Source organism: Augochlora pura, chromosome 4 (assembly GCF_028453695.1).
Source record: "Augochlora pura isolate Apur16 chromosome 4, APUR_v2.2.1, whole genome shotgun sequence".
NCBI classification, from domain to species: Eukaryota; Metazoa; Arthropoda; class Insecta; order Hymenoptera; family Halictidae; genus Augochlora; species Augochlora pura.
This window is the reverse complement of record NC_135775.1, coordinates 13,899,496-13,921,988: the sequence shown is the minus strand read 5'-3', so window position 1 is coordinate 13,921,988 and position 22,493 is coordinate 13,899,496. Positions and strand designations below refer to the sequence as shown.

General features: G+C 33.1%; 1 protein-coding gene across 1 annotated transcript in view; it reads right to left on the bottom strand.

Moving 5' to 3' along the window:
• Positions 1 to 22,493, bottom strand: part of LOC144469116 (opioid-binding protein/cell adhesion molecule) — a 211,318-nt gene that overhangs the window by 33,040 nt on the left and 155,785 nt on the right. Inside the window, exon 4 of the mRNA XM_078179048.1 lies at positions 13,346 to 13,529. Coding sequence (XP_078035174.1) covers positions 13,346 to 13,529 — 184 coding nt within the window. The remainder of the gene's footprint in view (positions 1 to 13,345; positions 13,530 to 22,493) is intronic.

Genomic DNA, 22,493 nt, shown 5'->3' with positions numbered 1-22,493 from the left:
ATAAAATACCCAAGTTGTCGGTATCATTTTTGGATCTTTGTTAATGAAATAATTTCTCTAATATCAAGAAAACAGTCTTACCATCAAATGTGGACTAAAAAAGTGTGGGGTAACTTCTTTGCGAACGTAGACCACAATGCTACGACGAAGAATCGGAGAACGAGGTTGACATATTTAAGGTAAAAGAAGATGTCGGAGAGGCGAAAGATGCCCATAAAGACTCCTAGTTTGATGTTACAAACACAAGAGAATGCGACGATGAATATATGGTCGCTCTTTAACTACATCGAGAGAACGAAACAATTTCAAATGGTTTACAGTTGTTGGGGAAATCCGAGAACAGCGTTCAATGCTGGTATGTATACATTCAGCAAAAAAGAGACGAGAAATGTGCGAATGCATTTGAAATCTCAATTGTTATTATTTACGGATGAAATGGTTGAAACAGTTGCGTTCTATACGAATGATGAAAAAGAACACGAAATATGAACAATGCGCAGACCAATTATATTGTCGTGTTATATTGTATTGATCTATGTGAGCTGAAGCTTTTTCGAGATTGTTGTACCTTGGGAGCGTGAAGGATCAGAATCGTAGAGCCACGAATGAATGTTGTCGTTTTGAAGGCAATATTCATAAGCCTGCGATGTTAGCGAACACAAATTTCGATTTTCCTCTTCGCACCTAACGCGAACGCATCGCAATCACACAAGAAGTTATATGCCATATATGGGAATGAAACGTTGAAAGAAAGACAATGTCTAAATTGGTTTGCTTATTTTAGCGAGAATAAGTGCAGTGTGCGTGAATAAAACGCGTGTCTGTACTATTGCAGGTTACGTTCCGTCATATGATCATCAGCGTAGTTACAAGCGAAGTGAACTAAAACAAAAGATGGTCCTCCACCGAATGTCTAATATGGGAGGGGCTACAATCTACGGTGACGACTGTTATATAGGTGGCGATGCGATCTATGTATTGTTCTTCAACAGCTTAATTGAATAAAGTTATATTTTTAAGCAGAAATTTTGAATTTTCCTTCTTATTTAAAATCCGCAATCACTTAAATGCCAACCCAATAGTAGGAAGAATTTCATGATTTTTCACAGAATTTGACTTCCCTCAAAGACTTATAGGGTAGTTTTCTAAGTGACTATACACAGCATTGTACACATGTTCAGAGTGTATATAAATTATGTATAATGACCACCATAGCGTGATTTCACGCTACTATATTGGTGGAGATCTGTTAAAAGAAATTTATAGTCAAATTGTCGTTGACCTTGAAAACCAAGATCGAAGCGTCAGATTTCTTTATTCCAGCGTATAATACTCATTGAGAACAACAAAAGTCTGAAAGGAAGCACGAGTCTCAAGAAAATCTTCTTAAAAAATTGATATAGAAAAACGACGTACAATATAAGTAACAACATCGACACATGAAAAACGTGGTATAATTGGCCGGTATTGATTTTCTATATGCAAAACTAAGTAAAAGAAAATAATATTTTAACCTTGTTTTCAAGGTAATTCAGACGTGATATTATGCTACATCATGATCAGACATGCCACGTTGATTTCTATTCAATAGTATTATTTTTCTAAACTAATTTTTCTCCAAAACGGAGACTTAAATAAAGAAATGTTATTCTTTTTTTCCGACTTATTTTTGCATACACAATTACTTCCTGTGTTATTGTACCACAATTTTGGGAATACCCAATGTACTTTTCATGTCATTTTTAATTTTGTTTTTTATATAAAGGGTTGACCTGATATCTATGGCTCCTTCCAGACTTTAGTTACTTACGACGAGTATTGTATGTGGTGGTGATATATAAAGGCGAGTTGCCATAACCGTACCACGTAAACAAATTTAAGAAATATGTAAAATTGGTCATTCTATATATAAAAGTAATTGTTTAGACTAATATCATGGCATGTTATTTAAATATTTTTAATCTTTATAAATGCGTAAAAAAGCTTATTATTAACATGAATTTCAGTTCAATCGTACCTCTGTTATAACTTTTATAATACCTAATTACACGCGCATTAGGAAATGTGCTGCTGAATGAGAAAAGTGGAATATGATCATTTATAGAATGATTTGGCATTAACTTATATATTTATTTATTAAAAGGATGCATACTTATGAAAAAATACATTCAGGACAATAATAAAGTTTGGTGTTTTTTGATACGGTTGCATATGCTTCATGCATCCAAATCGAGCATATCAAACATTGTATCATATTCTCGAGGCTAACGTCTTCGCATAAATTACAGAACCGCTTTTCTTTAACGACTGAACCAGTACGATTTGGAAAACTTCATAACAATTAGGCAGCATGAAAAACACGATTATCTCATTTTAAAATCAATTTTAATATGCTTTTAGAATTCTCATAAGTGTTACACGAAATCTAAGCTAATATTAGCATAAAATAGATAATGTGTATTCGACATTGTTAAAATTTCATATTGGTCTCGCCCATTTTATAGAAATTGGCGGGGATAGCACAGAAACGCATCAGAAAATGTGAACCACTATTATTATTCACTGAGCTTTTAAGGGAGGTCTCTAATTGTCACCACAATTCAATTTTAAGCGAATTTTAAATGGAGTACAATTTAGAAAACTAGTACCACATATTGGCAATATCCCCCTACATTATTTCATCGCGTCTCTCCACTTTTTGTTTTATGGAGTTAATCGATTTGTGCAACGAGGGGCTCAAGTTATACTTTAATCTTTATGTACATAGTTTCAATTTTGTCGCACATAGCTCCTATTTAAAGAAAGTTTTAATTAAATGACTTTCGTACGTCAGTCGTTTGGAACAATGTCGGATATAAAACTCGTATTAGTTTTCATCGATACCGAAATTATATTTTTATATCGAGTTTATCAGAATATTTTTCATTGGGATTAACCTTTTCTAAAAATATCAGAATGTTTGCAATGAATGCAAACTCATCTGCAATTCTAATGTTTGAATAATCTATGATTAATCGTTGTCGAGTGATTTCCGAAAATAATGATCACTTTTGGAAATTTACTGACACGAATAGAGACAAGAAAACAATACGCGTACTACTGGAAACGATCGAGTTTCGACTGAGCGAATGCTGCGTGGTGGCGTAAAAAGAAAAACAATTGCAGTCTAGTGTTACCAACTATTGTTTGCCTGGTGAAAAGTTATTTTTAGCTGGAATAGAGAAACCTGCACAATACTTAACATGTACTGCGTCGAACGAACCGTCGTAAAAGTTCCACGATATCGAGGCAATTTATTTAATAAAACGAGAACTGAAAAGTCACGGTAGAACTTTCGAATGCCATTTAGTGCACTCGAGGTAATGTTGTATAAAATTCATTTTCAAAGGTAAACAATTATGATTGAGCAAGTGTTATATTTATAAACGATATGTGCTCAACCATTTGACTATCGTAAAGCATTTGGAAGTTACTATACTCGCTTATTCTGTAATATATCATTATCAAACATTCATTAATGTTGTATTACAAATGTAACTTAAGAACACGTGTGAATGTTCCCGCGAATGATCAGCCTCTTCTGTGTCAAAAATATAGATAAGAACACATTTACTATCCGCCTCATGTATTAGTGACAACAACGAATTATTGTACCGCACGAAGACAATTATAGTAATTCTATATAAAGTAATACGGAAATTTATTAAGTCAGACAAATCTAAAAGACGCGTTATTTAACCCTGGACCAGGCGCGTCAGAATAATACGTGAAATACGAGACACCTCAAGAAAATTGTAAAAATATATGAAGAACAAAAACATACTGCTCTGTGTCCCTTAATTGAAAGATAATGTAGTTGTTGACAGCTAGATGACACCACTTAACATTTCACTAAAAAACATAGGAACATTAATTATAAAGCAAATGACTGAAGTGTCGAACACTTCACGTGACTGTTTCAAGGTTAAATTTTTGTTTCAGGCTCAGACAAACAAAGCAATCCTTTCAACAATTCAAAACAATTCAAGTCATTTGGTTTTTCAATTCAATTTAAATGTATCCTCGACTGATAAATACGTCTCTGTTTGCATAAATTAATATTTCATGAAGTAATGACTTTTGTTGGATATGCAAATATTAAAGGAATATTTCTTGATACGAAGTTAAATAAAATGAAATCAAAGTTTACAGCATGTTAATGACTGAAACACTTTTCAAAACTATTTCATTGTGTGTACAGTGTGTTAAAAGATGGTCGAATACTTTCGTGAGCTACTGTACACTGGTACGCATAATTATAGATTCAAAGTAACTTATATTGTTACTGAAATATAAACGAAAACTTAACAAAACACTCATTTTTTTAAAGTTTCTTTTAAAATAAACAAGATGACTTAACTAAAAGGGGCCAACTTCAGTGCTTAGAAATTTTTGAAATATTCACACAAAAACAAAAAAGCAACTATATTTGTATACTTCTATATTAGAAATAATAGAAAGCAGAAATACGCAACTGCGATATATCGTTAAATTTTTGTTTAAATATCTTTAATAACTGAAGAAGTTACTTTGAATTTATAATTATTCACATCACTGTATTTGGACATCGAAAGAACCGGTCAACGCTCCAGTCTATTTATCACGGTAAATACGGTGAAGCAACGAAAGCTCAGATTTCCATTTATGTATGATTTACTTTGTATTCATAGTATTGTTTAATCCTCGGCTGCCGGAAATTCGCAATGTTTGTAACTGTAGAGAAAGGGAGACGCAAATAGCTGGAATTTCAGGCTCGGGAAGTTCGACTGTCTTATGTACAACGGTCGATTCTCCAGAAGCGTTGAACTGTCTCACTCGGCTTGTTTGACCTTTACGGTACGCTAAAACTTGTTCCCATTTGACCTCCGTTGAGACGCAGTACCTATTATCCGTGCAGAAATGAGCACATCCGAATGAAGTGCGAGCTCATTGTCACTTACAGAATGTAACAAAACTGTACTTAATGCATAGTAATCGTAGGGTCTTGCTAACTTTCCATAGAATTGCTATCGCCTGTTGAAACTATTCCACGGTGTCTCAAAAGTTACTCAAAATGAGGGGTTCTTGAAGTCATTTGGAATAACTTTTGTACTTAATGTAAATGCAATATGCAGCTTTGTTTACGAGTTATTTAAAGCACTGACCAATGAGCGGAAGTAGGCTTCGCCTAGTGAAGTGTAACGAAGATAGTGCTACTTTAAATGCAATTAATTCAATCGAATTTGAGTGACTGTAATTGCAAGGCGAATGTAATTAATAATATGCTACAGTGTATTTTTACTTGTGTTTACAATATACGAAGTATTTTTAAAATATTTGAATGTTTACAGTTCATCCCTTTCTGTTTAACACGTTCACGCCGGCGCGGCCCACCGGTGACCCGCGCTAAACTGTCCTATCACCTTTCTAATTATACTTACTGTCGGAAATTTGTGGTCAGGATGAAAAAACGGCACGAGTTACAAAACTTGCACAATAAGATCTCACTGTACTGCAGAGCAACAAACAACGCGTATGCAGGTCTGAACAGGCAATAACTACGCGCCGCCAGATGAAGCGCGATATTAATTTCAGCGCCGTCTCATAGCAAAACAAATGAAAATCGGCCCCGGCGTGAACGTGTTAAACTAATTTTTTATTTTTTTTATATAATTTACATTACGAATGTATTTTTGTTTTCAAATATTACTTTTTAAGTTGACATCTTGTTGATTTGTTTATTACACGCCCACACATTTATTTAACTATTTATTCGTTACTTTCTTACTTTCTTATTATATTTTATGTATCTGTTATGAGCCGAGGGCCGGTGCACACGTGGCCGGAGGTAAATGAGTTTGTGCGGATATTTTGAAAGGAATGCGTGGACTGGCCGATGCCTATTTCATCACCGGGTCGCCACCTAGTAGGGTAAGGTTTCACGGACTGGCCGTTGCCTATTTCATCAACGGGTCACCGCTAGTAGGAAATTGCGTGACTGATCGCTGCCTATTTCATCAACGGGTCGCCACTAGGTGTAGGGATGGTTCACGGACTGGCCGGCGCCTATTTCATCACCGGGTCGCCGCTTGGAGGAAATTGCGTGGACTGGCCGTTGCCTATTTCATCAACGGGTCGCCACTGAATAGGAAGTTGGTTTCGTGGACTGGCCGGCGCCTATTTCATCACCGGGTCGCCACTGATTGGGTAATGGGGTTTTTGATTGATCCTAATTTTGCCTCGTAACTTCGAAAGAAATATTAGTAGATACACTTCGAGCGGCAAAGGTGTATCTTTGTGAGATCGTTACCAACAACTGACTCGAACTGGGAGATGGATTGAAAATAACTTATACACTGAATTGCAAGTAAAAACTAATATAATCTAACAACTTCAGTCTATTACAAGTGTATGAGTGTAGTGTAAGAATCGCGATGGTCCTAAGACACGCTCCCTGGTTTATGCACCAAGTCTGCGGGGACTAACTACTTTCGTATACGTACTAGGTAATTAAATACGTGAAAGAGAACTGAGCTCGATCTTGCAAACGTCTCGTCGTCGTGGTTAGACTTGAAACTATCCGATGAGAAGAAAAATCTTAGCCTTTTTATATGCAGCTGAACTAGAAAATTTGGTAGTGGGGACCGGGCCTACGTGACCAGATCACACCGTGGATGGTACCGAGAATCGGGGACGCATGACCCTTCTTCAACTCGCGCCTATACGGCAGATTAGGATGAGGACTGGGCCTACGTGACCAGATCATACCGCGGATGGTACCGAGAATCAGGGATGTGTGACCCTTATTAAACTCGCGCCTATACGGCGAATTAGATATTCTATTTTTGAATGAAAGGACCGCGTTCACCGCTTACGTTATCTAGCGTATGCCTTCAAGAAGGAAAGAAAAACGTCGGGAGAAAATCTCCGTACGTAACATATCCATGCATCACTTTGTTATATATGACCTTAAATAACAGCATTGACCAAATTAATGAAGTATAATTTTAATATAAAAAGTGTGTCGAATAATGCAAATATAACCGTTAACAAAAGCTTGCGAAATAAACGAATAATATCGATAAAGTTTTGAAATGAATACTGATACTTATTTAAACATGATACGAACATTTATTTGGCTGTGCGATGACTTTAAAGAGATTTGCAATAATGAATTTTAAATTTTTAAATGGGAACCTTTTGTTACATAATGTTGTAGTGTACGTTCTGCGTTAATCAAAGACACGATCTAGATTTCTATAATATTCTAGAATTCTATATCTTTTTAAACTCATTGTAAAGGCAAATAAATATGAAGCTCATGTTTTCTCCGCGTTTGCAAATAAATTATACACACTGTATAATAACTTTATAAATAACAGAAGCTGGTCATTAAATCTCCCTTCCATCCGTATGCAATTAATTATAAGTAGGCACCTAACCCTTTAAATCTGCTTGACCGAAATGCGGACAACAATAACGATATTGTTGTGAGCTGCAATGCTTAACATTTATTCAAGCATGAGAGGTCCAACAGGGTGACTGTTTATTACACTTTACCACGTGTCCTTACTCCATATACATCGCTGGTTAATCTACACCCAAGTTGGACAACTTTGTGGGAACACGCGACAATTATAATAGCGAAAATTTCATAAGCAGAACAATGTACTTCGCGGGAAACAATTTTACGGAACATGGCTTACGTTAGCTAACGAATTCGCCTGCGTCGCACTCACGAGGATATTTCATTTAAATAATGGAAATACGAGATACACTTTACACAGACTATTGGTGGCATATTCCTGCTTTTTCATTAATCTTATATTATACTTTATTAAATTTATGTTAGGATGCTTCATCGTTACTATACTCCAAACTACTTTATTACCTGAAATACCTCAGTTAATAAAGTTTCGTCATATAAAAAAGAAAGCAGAGATATTCAAGTGCTAATCCTCACTGGACTACCCTGTATAGATAACACTGTTTGGTATACGTTACATTAAACGCATGAAAACAGGGTGATTAATGGCGATAAACAAATTTTACACAATGTTTCTAATTATGTAATAATTACAAGCGTCCAGTGAGGAAAATGCGTTATCGATCGGGACGTAATTAAGTTCAACCATGTCGTTTAATATTTTATCATCGTACTCTTAAATTACAGACCTCAAAGTAAACGATATTTAACGGTTTAACAAGAATAATGTAAAAATAATCGTGCGTTGATGTAGTTTTTCTTTCAACTAGAAAAATACGCGATTACGTACATTTTAGTACAGAGATAAGAAAAAAACATCACGATTGACAGTGTCAAACTTGCTTCCGTAATTACATCAAAGCCTGTCCTCAATTCGCCGCCTTCAGAGTGCGAATATGCGGTGCAGAAGCGATGGACACGTTTTCGAGGATTAGAGGAAACCCAAAGTAATGGCATCACAAACTCTAAACTCGCTCTCTCTCTCTCTGAATTTTGTCCATTTATATTGCCGACGAAATTTCACACCTCTTCACGTTAGAGTTACAAAGTTCTCCGGTAACAAATGAACAAAATCAATGAAAAATTGCGGCTCGGATTCGCAAGACTCTTATTTACAAAACTAACAAGTTTTATATCGTAAATTCCGCCATTACTTGTGTATTTCCACATCGTTTCACGAGTCGAAAAACATTTTGCAGTAAAATTGTGGAAATTATTGCAACGTTCACATTATTCTCAATTGCATATAATTTAAAATATTTATATTCAAAAAAGAAAGCATACATATGCAGCTTTCTTTATGCGCACTTTTTACGTGGAATTTTTAACATCTTTCAATTTGTTGTACACCGTTGGAGCTATAATAAATGTTTCATATGATTTCTTTGTCGTGAACGCCTTTGTTTGATCTCGCGTGACCTTAAAGGTCATTGTGTCGTATGCGAATGAATTCGTTTTGGCGCACCTTTTCACATGTTATAAAAAAATACGTAGCTTTCCATTTAAAAAATTGAAAGTTACTTTCATTTCTAAACAAATATAAAAACAGTATAACTTTTGCCTGTTATATTTTTTAGAATGATTACTATTTGCAAGAAAAACGATGACTAGATTCGGAGTGAACAGCCTGTATACTGTAAAATGTAGTTCTATATTTTGAACTGCTTGTTCCGTCATTTGCTTTAGCTTAACATGTATGTATCTAGTATTTCGTTGCAAATCAGTTGTTATTCAATGTTTTAATACGGTATACACCAACCGCGTAAAAAAGTTCCAGTTTCCCATCAATGCATTCACATTCTCGTCGTTATATCTAACTAGTTGATGGATCATTATGCAAAATAAAAGTTGTGTGCATCAATTTCAAGACGCAGTAGCCAATTAGAAGTTAGCGTCTTCCTTTAACATCTTAATAAGTTGAGAATACTGCATTAACATTTTTAAATTCCTTTCATCTTTCTACCGTTTTATATATCTTCTGCTCATTTTTATTATAAATGCATGAAGTTCCGAATCTACTTATAACAGCACTGGAATAAGTACAGGAAAAAGTTATTACCATCATTATAATCCACAATCTGAAGGTTTTTTCCTTGTACACGTCGTACTAAAGTCTACTTAAAAGATTTTGAGCGAAATATAAAATATTTGCTTTCTCGGATACATGAACATATGTATATTTCAAAGTTATTATACAACTTTGATTAAATATTTCAAAATATATTCCAATACCTTTTCTTTCACTCGATACATTCATTTAGTGTCGTGCTTTATTCTAATAAAGCATGAAGAGTTCTTGCTTTTCAGATAAATGTGTACTTTGACTTTCGTTAAATATTATGTTCTATATTACAGTGAAATATATTACATTTCAAACAAGTCGTGTAATATTTATTATACTTTCAAATAACTATCCTTCAAGTAAAAATCCTTGTTTCGATGATATTACTAAAATTATGTATAAAATTATGTATACGCGTTTGGTACAATGCCGTAGTGATACAGACGCTTGATTGCTTTTATTTACACTTTATTAATACAACACTGTACAGGTAGAATGTTTGCGATTTCTGAACGTGTTTTATGCGATTTATAAATGTGTTCTGAATGCGTTACGTTCAACTTAGGTTGCGTTCTGAATGTGTTCTAGTTGAGTTCGATTTTTGTTCTGTATGCGTTATGTTTGAAGTTAATTTTCGATCTGAATGCGTTATGTTTGAAGGTAACTTTCGTTCCGTCTTTCGATCGTCGTGTTCTGTCTGTTGTCACCTCGGTTTTCCGTTGATTGGTGGAGGGTAGTTTTTGGTAGAGGAAAAGAAGCGTTTTTGATTGGAGATGGGTGTGTCGGAAGGAACTTGGTATGAAGTGTGGGAAAGGTCGAAAGTTCTGGTTTGTGTCTTCTTCGTTTGTTAAAGTGAAATTTATGAATGGTTATCCGCGCAACGACACTGTGGGTCTGTCGCACGTGTTGTCCGTTAGTCGAGTCGAATTTCTTAAAGTGTGGTGGTTGTAAAGTCGTTTAGTTCGTATGGTTTTTTAAACTATTGCTACTGTATTCGCACATTTATGACTTAATTGCTGAAGGGATGACTAGGCACGTCCGACCTTCGGTGTTGCCGTCGCAACATTATTATTGTTCTGAATATATTCGATTTTTGATAAATTTTCATTTATTTAATAAATAAATATATAAATTAAGCTCAAGTCATTTTATGAATGACCATATTTCACATCTTTCCTTCAACAGTACAGTTCCTAAACCGCGTGTAATTAGTTATAAAAGTTATAACAGAAATACGATTTAGGATATAGATTGTCAAAATCGCACTTTCTCAATCTTTTTCAAAATTGAAATTCGTATTAATAGTAAGCCTTTTTACACATTTATAAAGATTAGAAATGTTTAAATAACATGTCATCATATTACTCTAAACAATTACTGTTATAAACAAGATGACCAGTTTTACATGTTTTTAAAATTTGCTTAAATGGCACAATTATGGCAACTCTCCCCTCCAATGTTTTTTAAAATGCTCTTTATAATATAAATTCAAATAAATATTGTAGAATGCATAAATACACACGTAGCTTTCATGTAACGCTATATAAAATTAATAAGAAAGAATAACCAAAAAGTTATTGCTAATAAATTCGGTGTTCAAATTTTTAAGCTTTTTATTACAAAAAGAGTGAATTACTATCTATTCTTATTAATAGTTCTGTTATATTATATTATTTGCAATTATTTCACCAGCAATATAACTGAAGATCTGATCATTTCGATTTTTTCTCAAGTTTTTATGGTAATCATGTTTAACAGGAGGAATGAATTTTAGCAGGTTCATCAAATTCCTTCTTTTTCCCTTGTCACAGTTCTACCTTTAGGATATAACGAAGGCTGATCTACATGTTTCCAACTTTGTGGTCTACTTGCTATAGATTTCCTTATATTAATGGCATTAAATTCTGAATCTTCATTACAGTTACATGTGAATTGTATAAGATGGAGTTTAGAAATTCAAATATTTTCCAAAAAGTTTTGTAGATATTAAATTTTGTGTTCTATTTTGGCATTTCAAACTTTTCATTGTCCTACACTTTTGGATATTTCGGACCCAATTATCAACTTCACAGCTTTTCTTTCAACCAATCGCATTATTTATTGTTATTTTTTCACTGCTGCAATCAGCTAGCTATCGGTAGAAATACATAACCGTTCTTTTGTGCCCAGTTTTCCACCTATAATAGTATTGAAGTAGAAGGAAATTCAGCATTTTCCAGATCTGAACATACAATATTTATTTTCCTAAAAAGAACTGACTCTTAAAGTGAAATAACTGTTTATTAATGATCATAAACACTTGCTTCTGTAACAGTGAGTTCTGTTAGTTTCTGCCAAGTAGCAACATTTTTGCTTGAGAAAATCTGTAATCTGTATTATTTGCGAAATTTAGTTTAAATAAAAGAAGTTATCACTGAAGTGATATTTCTAAAAGTGGAGTTAATCGATTTGACCTGTGAGCGACTCATACTGAAACTAGCGTCTCAGAAAAATTGTGTTTGATTTGGGTCCACTTATAGGACAGACTACTGTCATTTCTATCTTGGCATTTATTCTTCAGCGATTTTATAGTCGTAATTAACAAATATGTTGTGGTTGAATCCCGAGAATTTATAAGTAACTAAAATACGGCTTAAAGCCGTCGATGACACCGATTATGGCAACAATGTCCGTTACGTGAGTACGGATTTGTATTCAAATCACCGCCATAATTTTCATCGATAACTATTTACTAACACCAATTTAGTTCGACAACAGTATACGTAAAGTTTAGTTTCTATTTAATGGATATATACAGGATGTTAATTTTATATCTAGCATGGAAAATATTTTCACTGATATTATCTCACTTTTTTCTACTTAATTTTTTTGTCGCACATAGCGCCTTTTTATAGTTTTAATTAATTGATTTTTGTACGATTTTTATATTGAGATTATTAAAATATTTTTTATTGGGATCGAGAAGGAAAGTTAGCAAAATATACGTTAATGTGACGACCGATCGCAACGAAATTACGACAAAATATCCAACACAATCGATAAAATTAAATTTTGAGGGAGGTAACGTTTAAAACACAGACAACTAAATTAATTTGACATCTTATTTTAATTCTGTTCTGTTCTAGTTTTCAGAATTAGTTCTCGCTAAAAAATCAAGATCAAATTTTCAACTAGTAGAATTCTACGTGGATGAAAAGAACGTACCTATAAAATTCGCATACCATGCGATGCAATTATGTACGTAGAGAAGTAATTTAAAGGTATAGTCATCATACAAAATATATTGAGACCATCTCAAACAGAATAAACTTAATATTTTTAACCTTAACAATTGTAGGCCAAATAATTTGATCTTTTTAAACATGTTAGATCAACTCGTTTACTAGAGAATAAGAAAAACAAAAATTTAGTAAAAACTGCTATTTGTTAGAATGATAATAAAATTAAATGCTGCCGTATTTAAATGTAAAACACAGATTTATAAAACTATAATTTTTGCTATCTCCAATTATCAGTGCCCATAACGTGTATGATTTAATGTAAAATGATTTTAATTTCCACGGAGGCTGTACGTTCATAGGAATGATGTCTGTAAAAATGTTTATCCATTGGTATATGCAAATAATCTGTAGTATTACAAAATGAACCAGATATAGTTCTAATAATTTCAGATTGTAATTATGTCATAGATTAAATTCCAATCCCTTCAGGGAGCAGTTTGTTACGAATTATACCACACGGGAAAAGTATATATTGTAGCATTGTAACATTTTAGTTACCTAATACCACCCCTTGTTGTATCGTAGTTGAGAACTCGATTGCCGTGAAGCCACTGGACGACGCTGTACTGAACTTGCATCGCTATATGGCGTATGACGCAGAGTAGTTCGATGGTGCTATCAGCCTCGTAGTACTTGTCCCGCAGGGGGTCTCCCAAGGCGTCCACTATTTGGACGGACGGCGCTGAAAACGACATAACAACTCAATATTAAATTTATAGATCTATGATATACTGGATGAGTCCGTAAAATTACTTTCCGGTCGAAATTCTCGATTAACGCTATGACTGCCGCGTTAGCAACTTCAGAAATTTATTAAAATTGGAGTATTTTCATTGAACTAATTTCAAATTAAAAAGTTACGTTCTAAAATATCAATTACTTTTTTGCAAGTAATTCTTTATAAAATTGAGCAGATATAACGGATTAAAACTTAATATTCAAATTATGAGTAAATAATTCCGTCCTAATACGGATGACGCGGCAGTTAAAGTGTTAAATAATATTACGACTCATATATGGTGTTATTTATTGACTTTATCGATATATATTTCAGATGAAACTTGTATTCGAAGAGATCGATCAAATTAATATTTGACCCTAAACTTCTTGTAACCTGCTAGACTGGAACCTCTCATTAAATTTGTCTTTATTTAACCCCCAGCACTATAATAATGAGGCAGACTTGTGATAAAGATTCCATGTATGATTCTTCTAAATCGAATTAAATTGAATTCTTCTATTATCAAAGTCTAGAAACAAAACTAAACAAAGACAATACAAGAAACAAAAATTATCTGTTCCTATTAAGGAAAATATTAAGGACAAATAAGTGCTAATCAACACAGCATGAAAGGAGTCGTAGTGTAAGGGCTTAACTAATTGCTAAAAATTGAATTGTGGCTTCAGTAAGTGATCAATTTTTGTTTGCAAATGGAGAATAAAAAAAGAATAGATATGTTCAAGGTCGGCAGAAACATCTGGAGAGTTGGAGTTTAATAACCACCGAGTGCAAATAAGCTTTTCAATGGCAAACGTCTAAAAGAAGGTTAGTAGTTTTCTTTTAAATAACAATTTCAAAAGTTGTATTGTATCAATCTGAATGATTTTTCTGAATGAATGAAATTCCTAATTGTTGGTCTTCAGTTTGAAAAGAACAGTTAGAAAACTGCCGGTAAATATAGTGTAAAGGCCAAGAGTTTCGCAAGATCATTTTTTCATTAGAACGATACGTTTTGCCTTGTGCGCATTTTTCAAGTTTCTCGTCTATCGTATCGGTCTTGTTCAAATAAAACATGTGTTCCATGGTCCTTTACAATACATTCCGACACAATTTCCATGCCATTTCCGCAATAGAGAAAGCTCTCCTTATACAGCAGATATTGAAATACGTGCTGTTAAGCAAATACACCTGCAGTCAGATGCTGACTGCTAAGAAAGATATGGAAACCGTATGGACACACTTGTGCTGCCTAGATGAAAATAAAATTCAAAGTGGAATACCTTCGCTAGCCGAATTATTCAGAAGATGGCGCAAATAATGAAAATTTGAATACAATAACATTTATGTTTTCCGATAGTAATTCAATTCCATAAGAGCAGGGTAATATGGCAACAGTATTTGGGGATGATCTAACAAATGAATATAATACTTCTTACGTATTCATGGCTATATTTCTTACGGATTTCTTCTACATTTTTTGTATACATTTCTAAATAATATAAATTGTTTAGCAAGTTGAACTGTGTTATGTTCTGACAAATACTCGGTATCATGTGTCATTTTATGGAAATTACAATTGAACAAATGTCCCTTTGTTATCACAAATACTATTTATTGTAAAAAGATCAAACAAATGCTATTAAACATTGATTTGATACATTTGTTGCATACATTTTTTTGCATTTGGAAATTATCACTGTCTCGACCGTGATTTATACTTGAAACTATATAAATGATAGAATAAAAAATAAATAGAAAATATGAAAATGGACGCAAAAGTTCTACCTATATTTTTCAGCATTGTTCTTTATAAATTCAGGTACACATACCGTTTTATAATAGTTAGTTGTAAAAAAAAATGTTCCTTCGAATACGGGTGTTTGAACAGTTTGTGTTTTATATGATAAAACCAATGATTTATTACCAGTATTATTGAGAGGTTGAAGCATCTTCGGCTGTTTTAAAAAAAAGCATTGATGCATGGCAACAAAACGATTACGTTAGAGTATGGAGTTAATCAAAATGGCTTCTGAAATAAATTAATTATTTTTCAATGGCCAACAAAATTTTGCCGTTTAATGATATTAATCTTTATTATTCAGGAAAGTTATTATAAATATAAAAAGTTACGACTATACCAAGTGCTTTGACACTTAAATTTAAGATTTTTCAAAAAGTGGAGTTAATCGATGTGTACACTGAACGGCTCATATATGAAACACATGTTTTCCCTTTAATTTGTTCGTTTTTGACAACGAGTGATGACAAAACTGCGAATCTTATGCATTTTTAGCAAAAATGAGAACGTAAAGTACGAACCAGTAAAGGCTTTAAAAGGATTTACATGTAATGTCACGTTATTTTCGACATAATTACACGATTAAATTACGAAGTGTATTTTTATCGTTGTTTTTTACAGTCAACATCGTAACATTTGATTTTGCACAAAGATCCGCAGTCTAGTCCTGACACGTCGACTGTCAAATGGTTCAACGATGCTCAGTGGCACTGACAATCGAACGCAGTGTTTTCCGCAGGTACTTTCGAGAGCAGCTCACGATAGTTTTATTCTGAAATGGACATGTACCATTACGTAAGGGTAAGTAAAAGAAGAGCAACAGATAATAAAACAGGAAAAGGCTTTAAGGTAAAACCAGTTGCAGGAGAAAAAATATAGCCGAAGAGAAAAGGGCAATATATATACAGGACGAGTCGTATAACTTGCACACTTCAAACAACTTTTAAATAACTTTTAAAATCTAATTAAGAAGTGTTAAAGATAAAAGTTGTAGAGTTTTAATGGAAGATGTGGGTGATGTATTCTTTGAAATTTCAAGGTCAACTTCCTTTCTTCAAATGATTTTAGTTAGTGATTTAACATTCCATCGTTCCACGATAAGAAAACTATACTACTTCATTGAAAAAGAGATAGTTCACCCTGAAATTTCGAAAACTATACAACGTACAAAAAGGTGAACACGACGTCACCTCCTCACCTTAAAACTCTACAACTTTTGTATTTAACACTTTTTAATTATACGCATAATTTCAGAGTGACTGTGACTCATCTTTTATATACAGTGACTCCCAAAAGTATTCGGACTCTCACTTTGGCTTCTACACTATATTTACATAAATATATATTGAGGGGAAAAATATTCTTTACGGTGTATTAAAGTATATGAATGTCAAAATACAACAAACTCTGGATCTAGTATAAAATATTACCTACATAATTGAAGAAATATAGAAAACAGCGAATTTCACGCCACATAAGTATTCGGATGATTTAAAAAAATAAGTTCAAAAGTTATAAAAATAAATTTGTTTTAAATTTGTATTACTAGTTTTATATCTCTATTCTTTAACGATATATCGTTATCGTGTTTATAAATACATACTGTTATAGTATATATTTCTTTTGTTGCATCTTGTACGACTTATTTCACTTTATGGTGATGGACAATGTTTAAGACACTTGTAAAAATAATTTTTTAATGCGTCGAAAGAAATTTTAAAAATTAGATTGCAGTTTTGGTTAATTTTTCTCAAATTACATGAATATTAGTGTGTAAATGGACTAAAAATGTATTCTAATATTACAAATTTCTTTTGATGCATTAACAAATTAAGATGACAAATTATATTTACAAGTGTCTTAAACATGGTTGTTCGTCCCCACAAAATGAATTGGCTTATACAAGTTGCAACAACAAAAAAATATATACTATAAACAAATCATAAAATCGTGCAAAATAGAGGTGTCAAACACATTGATCGTAAATAAATAATAACTTTTTTAAATTTCAGACTTCTTCAAATATGCTGTTAAGCAATAGAGGCATAAAACTAGTAATACAAATTTTTTAAAAATTTATTTTTTAACCTTTGAACTTAACTTTATAAATCGTCCGGATAGTTATGTAAAGTAAAAATTAGGTTATTTTTTATTGTTGCAATTATGTAAGTAACGTTTTATGCTAAATCGAAAATTCATTGTATTTTGACATTTATATATTTTGTTTTAACCCTTTGTACTTGAAACCATTTCAACTGCACATCTAAAATAATTTTTCTGGCTTCTAGTATTTTCATTTTATATAACAAAATTCATTCTACGCATATGAAATTGAATTATGTGACTCATATAACAGTTACATTTTCAACAATTTTTTTTAAATCTAAGGTTTTGCGATATCTATAAAAATAATGTTGGAGCGTGTTACAACAATTTGAATGGCGCCGCAGAGTCGTCACTCGAGTGCAAAGGGTTAATATAGAGTGAAGGATTCTTCCCTTTCAATCTATATTTATTTAAATAGATGGCGTAGAAGTCCAAGTTCTACCAGTGACTGTATTTGTTATTAGATAAATATAAATTGTCCATTTTACATAGCCATTTTTTAGTAACACAGAAATAATAATCCACGCAACTGAGATGGAAATCGTAGTGGACGGAGAGAATTCATTTTTATCCGACGCACCGTAAAAGCTGGTTACTTCGTATTTTTCAGTGTTGTTAAATATTCTATGAAATTAGTACGTTTCCGCCGTGTAGCGCTTACTAGACTGGATTGTTATCTTACGTTGACAGTGTATCCGAGTCTACCATCTACGGGTGCGCATCCATTTGTACCGTATCTATGTATTGTATCACAGCTCTGTTTCGTATTATCCTTGCGTATCATCGGTGCGTATCATCCCTGAGCACCATCGTTGCGTATTTTCGTATTATGCATTTCCGTCCACGTCGTTATGCAATGCTAGTGCGATATGCAAATGCGCGGCAAATGCATAAGCAACCTAATAATAACAATTGTTAGCAAACATGATTGGCCTTCACTTTGTTCTCACATTTGTACGCAAGAATGCTTGAAGCAATATTTATTTAATCGAAAAGCTGCATTATATTATTACCGTATGTAATTATTATTATTATTATGATAGCTAAACGCTCTGACATATGTGTCATTTAATATTTATTCATATTTCTTGTCACGGGAGTCCATAACCGTAATTGGTACGAGTTTTCGTTCGCTTTGGACGTGTCGTCTCTAATTGGCCGTGCTCACAATTTACCTAATAAACTGGAGGAAATGTCGGGCCGTGCCAGAACTGAAATGGAGAACCTCAACATAAACCACATGTCCACTGCCCTCAAAGTAAAAAGCTTTCTGAAAAATTCCTTTGACGCAGCCAATCCAGTTGAAATGTCAAAAGAATGCAGAGAAAATACACCAGCCCTAGTAAATAATATGCTGAATGACATCTGTCCACACTCGAAGAGGCGTAGTATAATGAGGAAATTCATAGACTATGCAGATAATAATGTGAACGATGAATAATAAAATTTGTTTGGTCAACATCGAAAAGAAATTAGAGTCGTTTGAATCAATGTATTAACACTATGACGTCCGGTGTCACCAGTGGTGTAACGCGCATGGAACCGCCCAATATGGCGTGGTGTACTGTTGTTGTTTTGTTTAAGCAACAATAAGTTACACGCATCAGCAAGTTTTTTGTTTTTATAAGTACTTGTCGCATCCTGAGATCGATAGACTTTCCGGTCAGCTAAAGCAACATCAGTGTACATACACTGCCACGTATGTTCCAAAAACAACAAAAAAAAAGACAACAAATTTAATGTGGAAGTCTGGTGGAGTTGCGTTACATCTTAGAGATTATTTTGCTTCATATCATCTAAAAGAGATATACTGAGTAATTATCAAAGAAAATGTAAATAAAGAAATATATATGTCAAACGATGTTTATATTTATTTACATATGTATATCTGCGAAATTTTAGGAAAATAGGATAATCTGAATCCAAAGAAATTTGTCCAAAAAGAGCCCAGCAATTACAAAAAGTCCATAAATCAAACCTCATCCATGACTAAAAAGTCACGCAGTTGATATGTTAATACAGTAGGTTAAATATCCTACATTGTTCGTGTACTTCCTTTTGAGACACGTAGTGTGGCAAGTGCTCGTGTGGGCATTCCACGTTCAATTGTAAACGGACGTAGAAGTCAGCCGTAATGTAAAAAAGATAGCAATTGTCATACGATGGAACGGACAAACGGAAACCACCAGTGTGAATCGCTTGACTTGGCTACGTTTGTTTTGTTTTTGAGCGCATCTGCATACTAGCGTTCTGCATCGGTCGGGTTTTGGGCGGGTACGATCGAATTTACCCGAACGCTTGGTCAGCGTCACCCCTACCCGCTCGCCGTACCCGCTCGTCCTACCCGCTTGCTCTACCCGCTTGCCCTACTCGCTCGCCCAACCAGCTCGCCCGAAGCGGAATCAGATCGGGATCCGAAACATTTTTATCCTTCCAACCCTGTCCGAACAGAAGTGAAATCAGATCAGGTCCCGCAACTTCTATTCGCCGAAATCCGCTCCACTTTTCCCAATTTTACACATTTTAATCTCCGGATCTGACACCCCTGCGTTTTCCCTTACTATACAGAATTCAAGCCACTTTTTGTTCATTTCTTATTCGCCTTTTATGTGATTATTTGAATAATATTAATCGTGGAAGAAAATAGTTTCTTATTACCAAGTAGGAATATTAATATTAATAAATATATCATTATTAAATAATCGCATTAAATTAAGAATTTTAATTTTCAATTTTGTCTAACAATTTTTATTCGATTAAAAATACATATTTCAGTGAAACATATAACTCACTGTTTATATTGTAATATTGCTTTAAAATATAATAAAATATAATAAAAAAATAAAATAATCAGTACAATATGATACAATACGAGTTTTTATCGTACGTTGAAATTGCTTATTACAAGCAAGTCGGTGTTTTAGAGTAAAATCTTTTGCAAAGATACATTTTTAATTCTAATGCTGTAATATTAGTTTTTGAACACTTTTTAACATACTCAAGAAATATATTGTATATAATATAATACAGTGTAGGTATAATAATTGTTGCTTTTTTAGTTTTCATTGCAGATAATTATCATTTACAATAGGTTTCTATGAAAAGGTGAAAAATGTAGAAACAATATATCTATTTGCTGAGATTATAAGTGGCAAGATACTTAAGATAAGTTAAAATTATTTGCAAGTTGTGTGGGAAAATATTTCAATTAAATGTTCTACTGCAGTGAAGCTACACAAGAAAGAAGAAACGCATCAAACATAATTCAAAGATATGACTCATTACGTTTTTATATCGAGTGTGTGCCAGCATGTATCAGCAGAATTCAATGCCACTTAATTCTCCAAACTTTTAGACATACCATGAATTTCAGAATTTTAAAAATTCTCTGTTTTATATACAAGAAATTTTTCAGTTTAAAAATTCTCCATTTTATATACACGAATTTATATTTAAAAGATTTTTTATTTTATATACACGAATTTGTATTTAAAAGATTTTTTATATTATACACACGAATTTATATTTTAAAAATCCTGCCATAACCAAATTCATCCTGAAACAAATCGTGACTCTAATAACGGTTAGCGAAGCCACTAGTTACACATATGCATCGGAAGTTACAAGCAAAATCGGGCAGATCAAATTGAACGTGTACTCGTAACAGTTCTGACGGTCGAAACGTTACTGTGGGTAAAGTTGAGTTTTGGGTAAAATTGGACTGTCCAACTGCATGCGAATATCTTAAAGGAAGGAAGTCAATTGTCCGATTTCAAATATAATAGGTTTGTAATTTGGAAACAAATATTTTTAACAATTCATAGATATATAAGGGAAAGTAATAAAACTTATTGTTACGTCGGTGTAAGAACTGAGGTATTCCTTGATAACTATCGTCACTATTTATTAAAAATAAATGTAAGGTGTATAATATTATTACGGGGTAGCGTGTGCCACGCTACGTGTAATAGATCGCTTACAAAGCGAGTGCGGGCAGAATAAATGCACGAGTGATTCAGCTTGCCTCCACACGTCTTTCGATTGTTTCTCTACGTTCGTAAATCTATTCCCAAATTCCCCTGTTTCCAAACTCATCAACACTTATGTATTAACTCACTACCCGTAGACGAGTTTTTGATTTTTCATTATATAATCACGGGCTAATTTGATTTGTTATCCAGATGCTATATAAGGATTAGATTAAAAAGGATATAATTTAGTTTATTTTGCTATGCAAAATATTTAGAACGCCAATTCCATTGCTGCCATTGTATTAAAATAATACAATGACTAGATAGACGTTTGGATACCAGAATATTGTAAAAATAAATGTTCGGATAAAGGAGTCTCCATTGTAGTTATTCGTTTTCGATTGTCAAAATAAAAACCTGTATTTAAAGCGAAGTTATACTACTATAAAGTTATAATTGTATTTTATAGGCTACTCGTGAAATAAGACTTGTATCTTATGATCTCTTTTTAAGAAATATTATATTGTAACTTTCACACATATAATTATAGAAACTTTCCTGTATCAATTTATTTGGTATTTTGTTTTAAGTTATTGCTTACTAAGCTATTAATTAAAAGATATTGCTCTCGTTTAGGAAATACGAGAATTGAGATACATCGATCGATTGTGATGTATCCGACGTTCAAATATCGATTGAGACTAATTGTAGTGGGCACAGTAATTATGATTGATGTTGCAGTCCGATCGTTTAGAAAAATACGCAATAGTTTCGCAAAATTTATATTCGGAAAAGGCATGTTTAAAGGACTGTCCTTTATAACCATAATTTTTATAAATCAATAATTTTGTAATTCGAACATCTTTACAATTTCCATAAAGAATGAGAAGTGGAAATTAATTGATTGAAAAATGTGTTTATCGTTACATACTGATGAATGATATATTGTATTGTTAGATTTGTCGCTGAACATAGAAAGCAATTTCTAAAAAGTTCTTTCATGCTCCCGTAAAATGAAATAGATCAAGTGTAGTGAAAAATTAGTAGATT